General features: G+C 59.1%; 2 protein-coding genes across 9 annotated transcripts in view; one reads left to right on the top strand and one right to left on the bottom strand.

The window, feature by feature from the left end:
* Positions 1 to 3,667: 3,667 nt before the first annotated feature.
* Positions 3,668 to 9,970, bottom strand: PLEKHB1 (pleckstrin homology domain containing B1). 3 transcript variants are annotated; one of them, XM_063150240.1, is made up of 7 exons: positions 9,896 to 9,970; positions 8,888 to 8,950; positions 8,294 to 8,446; positions 7,307 to 7,409; positions 6,458 to 6,497; positions 4,980 to 5,085; positions 3,668 to 4,908 (listed from the first exon to the last, which is right to left on the bottom strand). In XM_063150240.1, the coding sequence occupies exons 2-7, from the start codon at positions 8,922 to 8,924 to the stop codon at positions 4,772 to 4,774; spliced, it is 576 nt and encodes a 191-aa protein (XP_063006310.1). In that variant the 5' UTR covers positions 8,925 to 8,950; positions 9,896 to 9,970; the 3' UTR covers positions 3,668 to 4,771. The 3 variants fall into 3 exon arrangements, with proteins under 3 accessions (XP_063006310.1, XP_063006311.1, XP_063006312.1); XM_063150241.1 differs by having other exon boundaries at positions 8,888 to 8,947; positions 9,896 to 9,951; XM_063150242.1 differs by lacking the exon at positions 9,896 to 9,970 and adding an exon at positions 9,701 to 9,720.
* A 2,410-nt stretch (positions 9,971 to 12,380) lies between these two features.
* FAM168A (family with sequence similarity 168 member A) overlaps positions 12,381 to 13,673 on the top strand; it is a 123,606-nt gene continuing 122,313 nt past the window's right edge. For 5 of the 6 annotated variants that reach the window (XR_010026884.1, XR_010026883.1, XR_010026886.1 and 2 more), the window contains exon 1: positions 13,059 to 13,172. The gene's annotated coding sequence lies outside the window, so the exon portion shown is untranslated. Of the gene's footprint in view, positions 12,440 to 13,058; positions 13,173 to 13,673 lie in introns of those variants that run through there. The other variant, XM_063150239.1, reaches the window with a different exon arrangement.

Below are 13,673 nucleotides of genomic sequence, written 5' to 3'. Positions count from 1 at the left end.
TGGCATGGGAAGGCGTGCAGGGGTGCTCAGGAGGAGTTTTGGGGGACTCTGTGGCATGGGAAGGCGTGCAGGGGTGCTGCAGGAGGAGTTTGGAGGGCTCTGTGGCAGGGAAGGTGTGCAGGGGTGCTCAGGAGGAGTTTGGGGGGCTCTGTGGCACAGGGAAGGCGTGCAGGGGTGCTGCAGGGCTGTGTTTTGGAGGGCTCTGTGGCAGGGAAGGCGTGCAGGGGTGCTGCAGGAGGAGTTTTGGGGGACTCTGTGGCATGGGAAGGCGTGCAGGGGTGCTGCAGCAGGAGTTCTGGGGGGCTCTGTGGCAGGGGTGCTGCAGGAGGAGTTTTGGGGGGCTCTGTGGCAGGGAAGGCGTGCAGGGGTGCTGTAGGGCTGTGTTTTGGGGGGCTCTGTGGCAGGGGTGCTGCAGGGCTGTGTTTTGGGGGGCTCTGTAGCACAGGAAGGCGTGCAGGAGTGCTGCAGCAGGAGTTCTGGGGGGCTCTGTAGCACAGGAAGGCATGCAGGGTGCTGCAGGGCTGTGTTTGCTGTTGCTGCGCTGTCTCTGCCGTTGTTTGCAGCGCCCCGGGGATGGAGCCCGGCCCGTGCCGGCTGAGCTGTGCCTTCCTTCTCCCCTCCTGCTCCGTGCATCCAGCCGCTGCCTCCGCTCCCCTTGTGCGGCCCCAGCCCCGCCTCGGCTCCCTGGCACACGGTGCACCCAGCCCAGCTTCCCTGGGGAGGATCCTCCTCCTGCTGGAGATGCAGCCGGCTCTGTGGGGCCGGGAGGTGAGTGATACATGGGTGAGTTACCCTCTGCTTAACTGAGGGACAGAGAGGATCCTGCAATACAGCTTGGGTGGGTGGAAGGGACCTTAAAGAGCATCCAAGGGCAGGGACACCTTCCCCTAGCCCAGGTTGCTCCAAGCCCCATCCGGTAGGGAAGGGGAATTACCTGGGTTCGATGTGTGCCCAAACCTCGGTCTCTTGGTCAAGTTCTTCACTGTTAAAAGGACCGTGAATAAATGGGTTGTGGAACTGGAAGGTAGTGCTGGAATTAGGGATATGGGAACAGTTGTGTGGTGGAGATGAGTTCCTGGAAGTTTTTGTCACTGGGGGAACTTCTGTTCCCTGTAGCCAGCACCTCCAGGTGCTGCCCTGGCTGGGAGCCTCTGCAAACGCCACCTTCACCTCCTCAGTTCCCGTGGCTGCTGCTGTGGGTAGCCCTGGGACTCTCACCTCACACTGGTGTCCCGATTCCCAGCTTCCCTCTGGTGGAGGGCTCTGGATTGAGCTGCTGTGGAGCAGGGAACGGGTGGGGAGCACCCACCAGCTCCGAGGGCGCTCCTGGCCGCTCGCTCATGGCCGCACTGGGTGGAGCTCCCTCTCCAGCCCGGCTCCAAAATCCAGGAGGGATTGTCTGATTTAGATTGGAAGGTGCTGCTGGCTCCTTTGCTGGCTGGTGGGATCAGCCCTGATTTTCCCAGGCCGGAGGAGCCTCAGCACCCACCTGGCAGCATCTGCAGAGCTGCTGCGGCAGCCGAGCCGAGCATGCCCTGGCTGCGGTTGTGCTTCCAGCTCCCCAGTCCCGGCAGTCCAAAGTGCAGGGGCTCTCCCTGCCTGCTGCAGCCGCCCCTTTTGCCATGCTGGGCATGTCCCAGCCCCGAGGAGGATGAATGGGGCGGGCGGGCTGCGGCGGGGCTGCCGGCAGTCACGGAGGCAGCTGCACACAGCCGGGCCTCCCATCTGCGCTGCCTCCTCCTCTGCTGCTCTCCCTCTGCCTTTCCAGTGCTGGGCTTGGGCTTTCACCAGTGGAATTGTTGTTTCATCAGTTTAAGGGATTTTTTCGTCAATTGGCAAAAATACTGATTTTATTTCCCCCCACTTCTTTAACCATTTTCCCCTTCCCCACCCTGGTCTGAGCGTGTGGTGAAGTCAAACGTGGATTTTTATAAAATATTCAGGATCCTCTTGTAGGAGCAGGATGGAGCTGACTGCCCAGATGGACGCTGGAAAGCCTGGGCTGCCATTGATGTTGGGAATGGAACTCCTGTGGAATTGCAGCTCTGCCCTTCCCGGGAGGATGAGGGGTAGGGAAGGGCTGCAGGTGATGATGCTCCTGCTGCCCCACAGCCCTGCCCTGCTGCTGCTGTTTCCAAATGGAATTTTCCAGACTTGCCACCTGTTTCTGAGGGTTTGGGTATAAATTAGAGCCATTGTGAGTGCTCGCTGTGGGCCACCCGGAGAGCACGTCTGCTACGAGGATGTTATTAAAGGCTTGATTAAAGGTACTGCTAATTAAAGCGCTGAAGTGTCTCTCCCACAGCCAGTGGCTCCTTGGGTACAGGGCAGGGAAGGGAGAAAATAGGATTTATCCATGCTCCCAGCACTGGTGGTTTGGCATTGTGTTTATCCCAGTTTGGGAAGGGGGGCTGTGTGGAAACTGGAGGTTTGGTCCTGACATTTCCTGAGCTGCTCCATTTCCAGACAAGTGGGTTTGGAGCCCGGTGCGGCCCCCAGCTGACGCCTGTGCCATGGGAAATTGTGGGATTCATTTTCCAGGCACTTTGTGGCCATGCTGGGCTCTAAAGGCTCGTGCCTGCTCCTTACTGCGGGTCCCGTTTTTCCGAGGGGCTCTGGAGCTTCAGCAGCTCTCCCTGCTGGGAGAGAGGAGTGCTGCGAGCTGGGCATGGAGCAGGTCAGCCCTGATCCCTGTCCCTCGGCACTCCTGGTCCCTCTGCTCCTACCCAGTGCCACTCTCGGGCACCACGAGCTCCTGGGAAGCCCCTGCTGAGGCTTTTCTGGGCTGTGGATCAATTGTTTGTGCTTCCAAAATTATTTATATTTAATTGCTGCTTCATTTAGCTCCCTAGTGCAGGGCCTACATGAAGACCCCGGGAATTGCTGCTGGAGGCTGCTCCAGCCTGAATTGCTCCATGTCCCTGGATCTCTGGGAGAGCAGCACAGCAGGAGAGAAGCAGGAACACTGTCCAGGATGTCCAGGTACTGCAGGGATGAGGAGCTTGGGGTCTGAGCTTAAAGGTCTCTTCCAACCTAGAAATTCTGTGAGCTTGGCAAAAGGAGCTTTACAGGTCAGCAGCTGGACATGGCGTGGGAAGGACAGACAGTTTCTAGGTTGTGTTGCTATTGGTAACAAGTTTCCAGATCTTTCCATCTCCCAGTGTGTCTCACCTTGGCCCATGAACCATAAAATGGATATTGGATTGGCAAATAGAGTAAAATTCTTCTCTGTGAGGGTGGTGAGGCCCTGGCACAGGTTGACCAGAAAAGCTTCCCAATATCCCATCTATCCCTCTGGCAGTGGGAGCCATTCCCCCTTGTCCCCAGTCCCTCTGCAGCTCTCCTGGAGCCCCTTCAGGCCCTGCCAGGGCTCTGAGCTCTCCCTGGAGCCTTCTCCTCTCTAGGTGAGCACCCCCAGCTCTGCCAGCCTGGCTCCAGCCCTGCAGCAGCTCTGGGGCCTCCTCTGGGCTCTCTGCTGTTCCTGCTGTGTCCCCAGGGCTGCAGGTGGGTCTCACCTGGGCTCAGGGACAGAATCCCCCTGTCCTGCTGGAAAGGCAGGGAGGACAAGAGGAGCTGGTGACAGCCCTGGGCAGCGCTGCAGGGGGACACAATCCTTCCCACCCCCAGAGCGTTCCCTCCTCATCCTCACTCACCCTCAGGCCAGGGCTGGTTTTTCAGTGCCTTTATTAGAATTCAAAGAGGTTTTTTTGTATTTTTTTCCCCTTTCCGGGAGCGGGTGCGCAGCAGCAGGGAGGCAGGGAATGCAGGAGAGGATGAGGATGGTGTGTGGGATATCCCAGTCCCCTGATGGGCACAGGAACTGACCTAAAGGCAGGAGCAGGCTGGGGTGCTGGTGTCACTGGTGGTTTCCCATCCAGCTGTGGGGCTGTAATTCCTAAACTCAATGTCAGTCGTGGTTCCAGGGTCCCATCCTGGCTCTAGGGGTGGCACTGGGCAGCTGTTCCTCACCTCTTCCATTGCCCAACCAAAACCCTGAGTGTTGCTTGTCCCCTGGCCTGACCAGGTCCCTGCTGTGTCCCCTCAATCCCAAATCCCTGCTGTGAAGATCCCAGCTTGGCTGCCAGAAAGGCTCCCTGGTCCCCATGGAGAGCTGCCCTTCTGCCCATCCCAAAAATCAGGGTGAAACTGAGGATGCTGGGTGTCCCTCCCACTTGGCTGGAGAGGTTGGGATATTCCCTGGGCTCTTCTCAGCCTCATTCCCAAGGTTTAAACTCCAGTTCCTGAGGGTTTTGCACCATTTCTCCAACTTGGCCAGGCCCAGGGGACCGGTGCATGTTGGAAAGGGGTAGAAATCCTGGAAAGGGTTTCATCCTCCTTAATCTTTCATCCACCTCTTGAGCATCCCTGTGGTGCCCTCTGCTGCCAAAAATTCCCTTAAAAGCCTCTGCGTTGTGGGGTTCACCCAGCCAAAAAAGATCCAGCCGCTTCCCCCCAAATTAAATTAAAAGAATTAAACTTTCCCCTTCTCCCAAACCCGGAATTTCTGCAGCCGGCTCCCTGTGGAGATTTGGGATGGGGAAGCTCTTCTAATGGCCCAGGGAACCTTTGCTGATGGGAATTGGGTGCTGTGGGGTTCTGGAGAGGGTTTTGGGAGGCTCTGAAGCACGTGGGGGATGTTTAATGCAGAAGCTGGGGCCGGGAGCAGGGCACGTGTGGGAGTCTGTCCCTCTGGGGAGGCTGAGGGCGCTCAGGGCAGGGTCCAGGGCAGGGCTGGGGAGCGAAGGGAGGCCGTGGCTCAGTTGGGCAGCCACTAAAACCAGCAGGGCATCCACATGAAGGAGCCCAGGGCGGCGCCGGTGGCGGCCCCGGCCAGCAGCCCCAGCGCCATCTGGTCCCCGGAGACGCGGTAGGGATCCTCGCGCACGATGACGTGGGTCACCCCGGGAGCTGCGGGGAAAGGGTGTCAGCAGGGGAACGTGGCCTCGGCCACCCCTCCCCGGGGCCAGCGGGGCACCCACCTCCGTACTGGGGGCCGTAGTGGCCGGAGCTGATGTAGGCGGCCTGGTGCGAGTCCAGGGGCACCGTCTGGTAGTAGTCGTCGTCGTAGGGGTCGTACACGTGCACCTGCGGCAGCGGGCGGGCACTGTGGGCTCAGCTCCCGGGGGGACGGGGTGCTGGGGCTCAGGGGTGGGGAATGACAGTGGCCCCAAGGGTGGGCACAGCCTGTGCTCGGGCCGCCCTGACTCCGCCCCTTCCTTGTCACCTTAACAGTGTCCCCATCACCTTGACGGTGTCCCCATCACCTTGACGGTGTCCCCGTCACCTTGACGGTGTCCCCGTCACCTTAACGGTGTCCCCGTCACCTTAACAGTGTCCCCATCACCTTAACAGTGTCCCCATCACCTTAATGGTGTCCGTGTCACCTTGACGGTGTCCCCGTCACCTTGACGGTGTCCCCATCACCTTGACGGTGTCCCCGTCACCTTGACAGTGTCCCCGTCACCTTAACAGGGTCCCTGCCACTTCAACAGTGTCCCTGCCACTTCAACAGTGTCCCCGTCACCTTAACAGTGTCTGTGTCACCTTAACAGTGTCCCCATCACCTTAACAGTGTCAGTGTCACCTTGACAGTGTCCCCGTCACCTTAACGGTGTCCCCGTCACCTTAACGGTGTCCCCGTCACCTTAACGGTGTCCATGTCACCTTGACAGTGTCCCTGTCACCTTAACGGTGTCCCTGCCACTTCAACAGTGTCTGTGTCACCTTAACAGTGTCCCCATCACCTTAATGGTGTCCGTGTCACCTTGACAGTGTCCCCGTCACCTTAACAGTGTCTCCATCACCTCAATAGTGTCCCTGCCACCTTAACTCTGCTCCCATTCCCTTCACCTGTCCCTGTCACCTTAACTGTGCCTCTGTGACTTTAACAGTGTCCCTGTCATCTTAACAGTGTTCCTGACACCTCAACTCTGCTCCCATTCCCTTCACCTGTCCCTGTCACCTTAACCATGCCCATGTCACCTTAACAGTGTCCCCATTCCCCTTACCTGTGTCCTTATAACCATAACATCGTCCCTGTCATCTTAGCTGTGTCCCTGTCACCTCAACTCTGCTCCTGTTGCCTCTAACTGTCCCTGTCACCTTAACTGTGTGCCCTTGTCACCTTACCTGTGTTCCACCACATCAACTCTGCCCCTTAATGGTGTCCCTGTCACCTTAACAATGTCCTGACCTGTGTCCCCATAACCCTGTGTCCCTGTCACCCTAACCCTCCTCCCGTCACGCTCCACAAGTGCACAGGGTCACCGTGGCTCTGTCACCTGCCATCAGTGGTGGCATCCAACCCCTCCCCTCCTTCTTCCCTGTGCCCTGAGGCTGCACTGTGGGTGCTGGGGAGCCCCCCAAGCTCAGGGTTGGGGTAACCTCTTCCTGCCCAAATGCAGAATCCCAAATCCCGTGCCAGGACGGTGTCCCTGCTCAGGGGACAAAGCCTCACCGGGGTGGATTTAGCCTCCAGCACAGCCATCTTCCAAGCACTGCAAATAAAACAGAGTTACTAATTTTTGGTGGGTGCTGGAGGGGTGGGAATTGTCCCCTCCCTCCCCACAGGGACCTGAATGTGGCACTGTTCTTTAATTCCCTGTTAAATGAGTGCTGGGCCAGCAGCTGGGATTGGGAATGTGCCGGGAGGTACCTGACACCACAGGGATGGGCACGGGGTGCCACCACAGGGTGGCCCTGGCTAAAATAAGGGCAGGCAGGAAAATGACACCTAAATTTGGGGGGAAGAACACATAATGGATGAATTTCCACTCAGCTGAGATAAAGCTCAGTTGATGAAGTTCTGTTGGGCATGTATCCCTCCATCCAAGTTCAGCTGAATGTTTGCCACTGCTAACTTTTAAAATTCTTTTTTTAAAAAAACCTCAAATCTTATAATTTATTTTAAATTTAATTTATAATTTTTTTAAGAAATAAATAGAATTGTGCTAAACAATAAATAGAACAGTGCTAAAAAGAGCAATTTGCCTCTAGCCAGTGAGGGCTTCACATTCAGACTTTTTATTTCCAAATAATGATGAAACCCTTTTCCTCAGTCAGCCTAAGAGGGGATTTCTTATCCACGAGGAGACTCCCCCATCAGGAGATGGACTGCTCAAAACCAGCTGCTTTTGGCTGTGGGTTATTCAGTGAGAGCCCCAAATCTCCTCCTGCACCTTCTGCCCTGCAAGTGTGTTTGAGAACAGGGGCTGGGGGCCGGTTTAGCCAAGGGGAGCAGGCCAGGGCTCTCCTGCAGCCCGGGTCCCTTCCAGGCTGGGATAATCGGGCTGGCAAAGTCGCTTACACGGCGTCGTCCTCGCTCTCGGCGCACAGCGTGGTCTTGGAGCCGTCCCGCAGCACCACGGTCAGCAGGCACTCGCGGCTCCTCCCCTCGGGCGGCTGCACGTCTGCAAGGCAAGGGATGAAGGGATGGGCTGGGATCCACCTGGGCCGGGAGGTGTCCCACAGAGCTTCCCGGGCTCCACATCCCTCCTGGCGCAAGAGCAATGTGCCATTCCCTGCCTGGATGGGAATTAGCCCTGGGATTCGTTTTGGCTCCGTCTCCTGGTGGAGGATACGGTCAGGCTCTCACAGGGTGAAAGCCAGCACAAGGAATGAGCTGATGGGCAGAAACCTCCGCCCCTGTGGCAGAAGGAACGTGGAAGGGCAGCAAAATGCCAAAATTCTGCTTGAGCCCACGAGGCTGAGCTGCTTTTGCTTTGAACTTGGCGGAGCGCTCCCAAATTTTGTAGGAATGGGAGATGCTCATTGCTGGAGCGGGATCATGAGCTCCAGCAAGGGCAAAATCTTCAGTCCCTGAGGTTTGTGTGTGTTCCCCCTCTGAGGCTCGGCAGGAGCATGTGGAGAGCGCAGAGCTGTGGGATTGTGCTCCCACGGCCGCTCCCAGCCCCTGAAAGGCGCTTTGTGCGGCGGCGTGGGCTGCGGGGCCCGCCGAGCTGCTGCTTTGTTCCCTTGTTTGTGCGAGACACGAGCGATGAGTCAGGGCCGTGGGATCCTGTTTGTTACAAGCACTAACCAGGAGGAGAGTTCCTCCTTCCTTCCTTCCTTCCTTGCTCCTTCCTTCCCTCCTTCCCCAGGAAAAGCAGTGGCAGAGACCATCCAGGGTCTCCCAGCTGGGAGCAAGGAGGGGTGCACGGGGCAGCCTGGGGTGATTAATGGGTTATTTTGGGGGTGTGCTGGATGTGCAGAGCTGGAGCCTTGTTGAAGAGGGGTGCAGCCACACATGGGATGGGGTTGGGAAGGCGGGGCCCGGAGCAGGGGCTCGGCTCACCTTTGCACTCGCGGCCGATCCGCACGTCCCGGCAGCTGTACTTGATGTGGATCCGGCCGTCCATGTCCCGCTGTGTCTCATCGTGGTAGTAAACCAGGCTGCCATCCAGGTAGAGCACGAACCAGTTCCTCTTCCAGCGGCGCAGGATGGAGCCTGGTGGGACAGGGAGCAGCTGCAGGAGCCCAGCGGGGCCAGTGGGATGCAGCCAGCACGCTCACAAGACCCCATCTCATTCCCCAAACTTGGATCCCTCCTGGGACACCTGTGCCTGGCACGAGCAGCCAGGGCAGCGTGAGCAGGTGGCTGTAAGTGGGGAAGGGCTGCCAAAAAAGACGTCAGGGCGCTGGGTGCTGCCCTGCCGAGGCACGGGAGCGGATCCAGCCCCGGGCACGGAGCCGTGCGTGCCCTCACGGCAGGCAGCCCCTCTCTCTCTGCGCTGACGCAAATCCGCGAGCGGCCGCGCCGCAATCTCCCTGTGGATTACCCGCCCGGCTCGGGGCTCCTGGTGTCCCCCACACCCCACCTCTTCCCAGCAAGCCTCCCCAGGTGTTTCTGGGGAGCTTCCAACCCGGACAGCTCAAGGGTGGCACTTACTCTGGCGCCAAAGCCAACCGCTCTTCACCAGCGCCATGGCTGCCGCGGGCTTCGCTGGATCTGCTGGGATGGGAACAACAACGGAGGTGAAACAGCAGCTCCGGCCTCGCCCCCGCCTCTGGCCATGGCTCCCACCTCCCCACAGCCTCCGGGGCTGGGATTCACCCTTGCTGCTCCCGGTGTTTCTGGGGGATGAGCTCAGCGCCCGGGTTAATCGGGGTCGGGCAGACGCGGGGTTTCGTCATGTGGGAAACGTGGTAGGGAAGCACTGCGGCCACCTTGCCTCCTGCCTTAATCTCATTGGGATTTAGGGATTAGCGGCCTGGAGGTAAGGGCAGAAATCTGGGCTGGCCATGAAAGCAGGCAGTGCCTCCCCACAGCCCCAGTAACTTTCCATGCTGAACGACACCTCCACTTGTTTATTTTGCCTGCCTGGATGGAAATTAGTCCTTAATAAGGCCATGAAGTCATCGCTCCCCAGGTCCCTGAGCAGAGCCAACACCCCAGGGGCAGGCAGGAGCAATTCCCTGGCCATGGCTCCTGTATCCCCCGTATCCACTGGGAATCCCAGCTCCCGGTGATGGGAGCTTGGCACCCTGGCATGGTCTCCGGGACCTCCCACCAGCTCCGGGGGCACGGCAAGGCACAAACACCCCCCAGCAATCTGTGCCTGCCTTACCGAGTGCCTGAACCCCTGAGCATCCAGCTCCCCGTGGAGTTTGCAGCCCTGCTGCCATCACCCGTACCGCCACGTCCCCGGGAAATCCCAGCCCGCGGATGCCCCCATCCCTTGGCACACCCCTCTGCACTCACCCTCATCCCACTGTGCTCACAACCCACGGTACCCGCATCTGCTGCCCTCATCCTGCATCCCTGACATCTTCCCCCCTCCATACCCAAATTTCGTGGCACCGTTCCTCCCCCCTCAGCACCCCGAGCTCCGAGCCCCGTCCCCGCGGCCGCGTCCCCTCCCCGCTCCCCGTGCCGGTGCCCCCGCGCATCCCTCACCGGGCGGAGGCGGCGGTGCCGCTGCGGGATGCGCTGCGCTCCGCTCCCGCCGCCGGGCTCCGGCTCTGCCCGCCCGCCCGCCCGCGCGGCTCGCCGGGAGCTGTAGTCCGGCACGGCCGGCCCCGGCGCTGCCCGCCGCCGAAAACCCGCCTGGCACGCATCTGGCCCCGCTTTGCGCACATCTGGCCCCTCTTTCCCCAGATTTAGCCCCAAAAAGCCGCTGCCCGCCGGGGATGTCCATGCCTCATCCAGCCGCTCCCATCCATCGCTCTGTCTCCCCTCAAATCCCCCTTTGCCCCCTTTCCATCCAGCAGTGCGGGTGCCCAGCCCGAATCTGGGAATCCGTGGCGGAGCTGTTGCCCCGCACCGAGCTGGGCACAGGGAGCGATGCCCAAAATTCTCAGTTTTTTCCTGAGAATGGCTCTGAGGAGGTGTTTCATGCCGAAATAAACCAGGAAAAGTTTCAAGCGTCAAAGTGCTCATCTGAAATAAATTTCCGAGTGGAGAGAGGAATCCTCTGGGTCAAAATCAAAGCTTGTCCTGTCTCCTGCTGGAATTAGAACTCTCCTGGGCTGTGGGACATGAGGTTGGATTATTTGGGGAAGTCAAGACACAAATCAGGTGACAGCTGTAAATAAAAGATGTTTATTGAGCACACTGAACACTTTATTTATTTATATATATGTATATATAAATGTTTTCTATTCCAGCACGTATTTCAGTGTGAAGCCCTTTCCCCTCCTCTCCCTCCGTTGCTGGCTTTACTTCCTTTTTTAGAAGGAATTAAATTAATCCAGCAGCCTGCTGGATGATCCCAAAGCAGTTAAAAGGGAATCACCTCCTCAGCCAGCCCACACTCACAGCCTTGTGCGTGGCTGTGGCAAAACATCCTGGTGCTGCAGAATGTTCCCAGAATCAGGGAAATTGTTTGAAAAACCTGCTGTGACAGAGATTTTGTCCTGCCACAAGTCCAGAAAAAAGTTCCCTGAGGATTTGGGCTGAAATTTGGATTTATGCACTGGCTTGGGCTGCCTCTCTATACAGACATTAATTGGAATTAATTGTTGTCAAAACTTTCCCATTGTGGTTTTCCTCTTGGGAAGGAAACAGTGCTGTTTTGAGATTTTGAGGGGGGCTTTGTCTATTATTTTTTGCCAACTAGGGTGTGATTTTTTAAAAAATGTTAAATAGGATAAATTATTTGAGTGGAAATGGTGACCCAAAGAGCCAGGAAATGTTTTCCAGCCAGCGAAAGGAGAGGATTCCACGTGGGAATACACTCTCAGAAGAGCCAGATCCTGGATTTCCCCCCATTTTCCATAGCAACTGGGGGTTGTTTAATAAAATCCATGGAACTTCGATGCCTCTGGTTTGTTTTTCCTCCAGCTCTGCATGCTGGGGATCTCCCCCGTTTTAGTAATTTCCCAAACTCTTCCCACGTCTCAGGAATCCCTGTCTTCCACAGGGGGTCTCCCCAGGTTCCAGGGAGCTGTGCAGACGGGAGCTCAGGGGGTTCAGAGCTGAACGTGGCGACAGAATTTGCTGTTCCTGTCATCTCCACCGTGGGGACAGGTGGGCACCTGGTCAAACACCCCAAAATCCCTGCGGACGCTCCTTTTCCTGTAGCTGAGCGTGTCCCTTTGGAATGCTGCAGGAGAAAGGCACAAGGACAGACGTTCCCTCCGGCATGTTGATCCCGACCCAGGGCAGGGATCGGAGCCTGGGTATCCCGGTCCCCATTCCCCGGTTCCCGGGGGCGGCGTTCCACACCCACAGCTCACGTCGCCCCCAAAACCAACAGCGAAACACACGGAACCGCTGTTGTGAGGGATCTGGGGAGTGGCAGTCCGTGAGTGAGACCCACGGGGTTCTCCATCCCTTCCCAAACACTCCTGTCCTGCCCTGAGCAGCGTGAGGGGCGGCTGCGGCCGTGAGGGCAGGGGGGCAGCGCTCCGTGAGGGCGGCGGGCACGGCCGGGCCCCGCCGCTCCCCGCTCCCCTCCCGCTCCCGGCCCGAGGCCCTGCGCTCTCCAGGCGACCCGGGAAGGGTGTCCCGGAGCCGGGATAAGCTCGCGGATGGCCGTGGAGCCCCGCCCGGCGCATCCCGGTGGGATTCCCGTCGCGGCCTTCTGCCTCCCATCAGCCTTCGCGCACTACAGCTCCCGTCATGCATCGCTGAACTACAACTCCCGCCATGCCCGGTGGCTCTACCCCTGTCGTACTACACCTCCCAGCACGCCCCGCGCCCGTCCGGGCCCTGTCGCCTTATGTCCTTCCCCCGCCGGCCGCATGGACTACACTACCCGTGACCCCTCGCGCAGAGCGGCCAGCGGCAGGCCGCGGCGGCGGGGCGCGGAGCATGCCGGGAGCTGTAGTCCCCGCAGCGCCGGCGGCTGTAACGGTCCCGCTGGTGGTACTGCCCCCCCTACCCCCCCCATTCCCGGCTGGCGGCTGCGGGAGCAGCGGGAAGAGGAGGAGGAGGAGGAGAGGGAGAGGGAGAGCTGCTGCACCGGCACAGGGGCCGCCGCCGCCCGAGCAGCCGCAGGTAAGGCGAGGGGAAGGCGAGGGGGGACAGCGGCGGGTGACAGCGGCGGGAACGGGGTGGCGGCGTGCGGGCACGGCGGGGATGGAGGGGGCTGCGCAGGGAGGGGGCGGCGGGGCGGCATCCCGCAGCCGCGGGCGGGGGCAGCGCGGAGCGGAGCCCCGGGCCGGGGGGAGCCCCTGATCCCCGTGTCCCCCGCTGCCGCCGTGTCCCTGCGGAGCCCCATCTCCCCGGGGCTCTGCCGGGCGTCCCCCTGTCCTATCTCCGGACCGCGCCGTGTGTCCCCGTCCATGCCCCAGTGGCGGTGCCCCCAGCGCAGCCTGTTGCCCCCACACCCGCTGTGCCCCCCTGGCACGATCCCTGTCCCCCGTTCCGGGGCTGTCCCCCCGCGCCAGGCTCGGCCCGTCCCCCGGAGCCCCGGACGGGGTGCCCGCGCTGGGGGTGCCCCCGGGACGGGCGAGCCCCCCGGAACGTGCCCGGGGCACGTGGGGCCGGGAGCTGCGGGGACATCGCCGGCAACTCCGGGCCGAGCCCGTCCCGCAGCCCCGCCGGGGGAACGGGGACAAAACGGGGATAAAACGGGATAAAAGCGGATGAAACGGGGATAAAATGGTTAAAGGCTGCGCGGAGCGGGGGGATGCCGGCGCAGCATCCACAGGAATGAAAGCAGGGACGTCCAGGTTGGGAAATGCAAGGCGGCGGTGAGATTCTCTGCCTGGATAAAATGCCTGTTCCGGTCGGTTTTTTATATGAAAATGTGGATTGTTCCCCCCCCTTCCCTTTTTTTTAATAACGATTGCTCGCACGCTCTGTTGTTGGCATTGTGGCGTTCAGGGCAGCGAAGTCCGTCGCTATATTGTGGGGGAATAACGCCAAAAAGGAGCTCGGTTCCTGTCCTTTATAGAAAGCAGGGGAGCCTGGAAGTATGGAAATGAAATAAATATTCATTAGCAGAAAGAGGTTTGCACCGGGTTGGGTTTTTGGGGGCGTTTTTGCCCCCTCACTGCACACGGTGATGGGATTTTGGGTTATGGTTTGTATTTCCATAGGCTGGATTTTATGTATTTGCTGCTCATTATTGTCAAGTGCAGAAAAATGAGCAGGTTGAGGGTATTTTTTTCCCCCTCTCCTGGACAAAGACATGTTGTGCTAAGCAGAAAGAAACCCCAGAAAGATTCTATTTCTGTTTTAATCAGAATATGATTTAAGATGCAGTGGTGTGTTTATTTTTGCTGCT

The sequence above is a fragment of the Melospiza melodia genome, chromosome 2, assembly GCF_035770615.1.
Source record: "Melospiza melodia melodia isolate bMelMel2 chromosome 2, bMelMel2.pri, whole genome shotgun sequence".
Taxonomy (NCBI): Eukaryota; Metazoa; Chordata; class Aves; order Passeriformes; family Passerellidae; genus Melospiza; species Melospiza melodia.
Note: the sequence above shows the minus strand (reverse complement) of the source record. Positions and strands in the feature narration are given on the sequence as shown.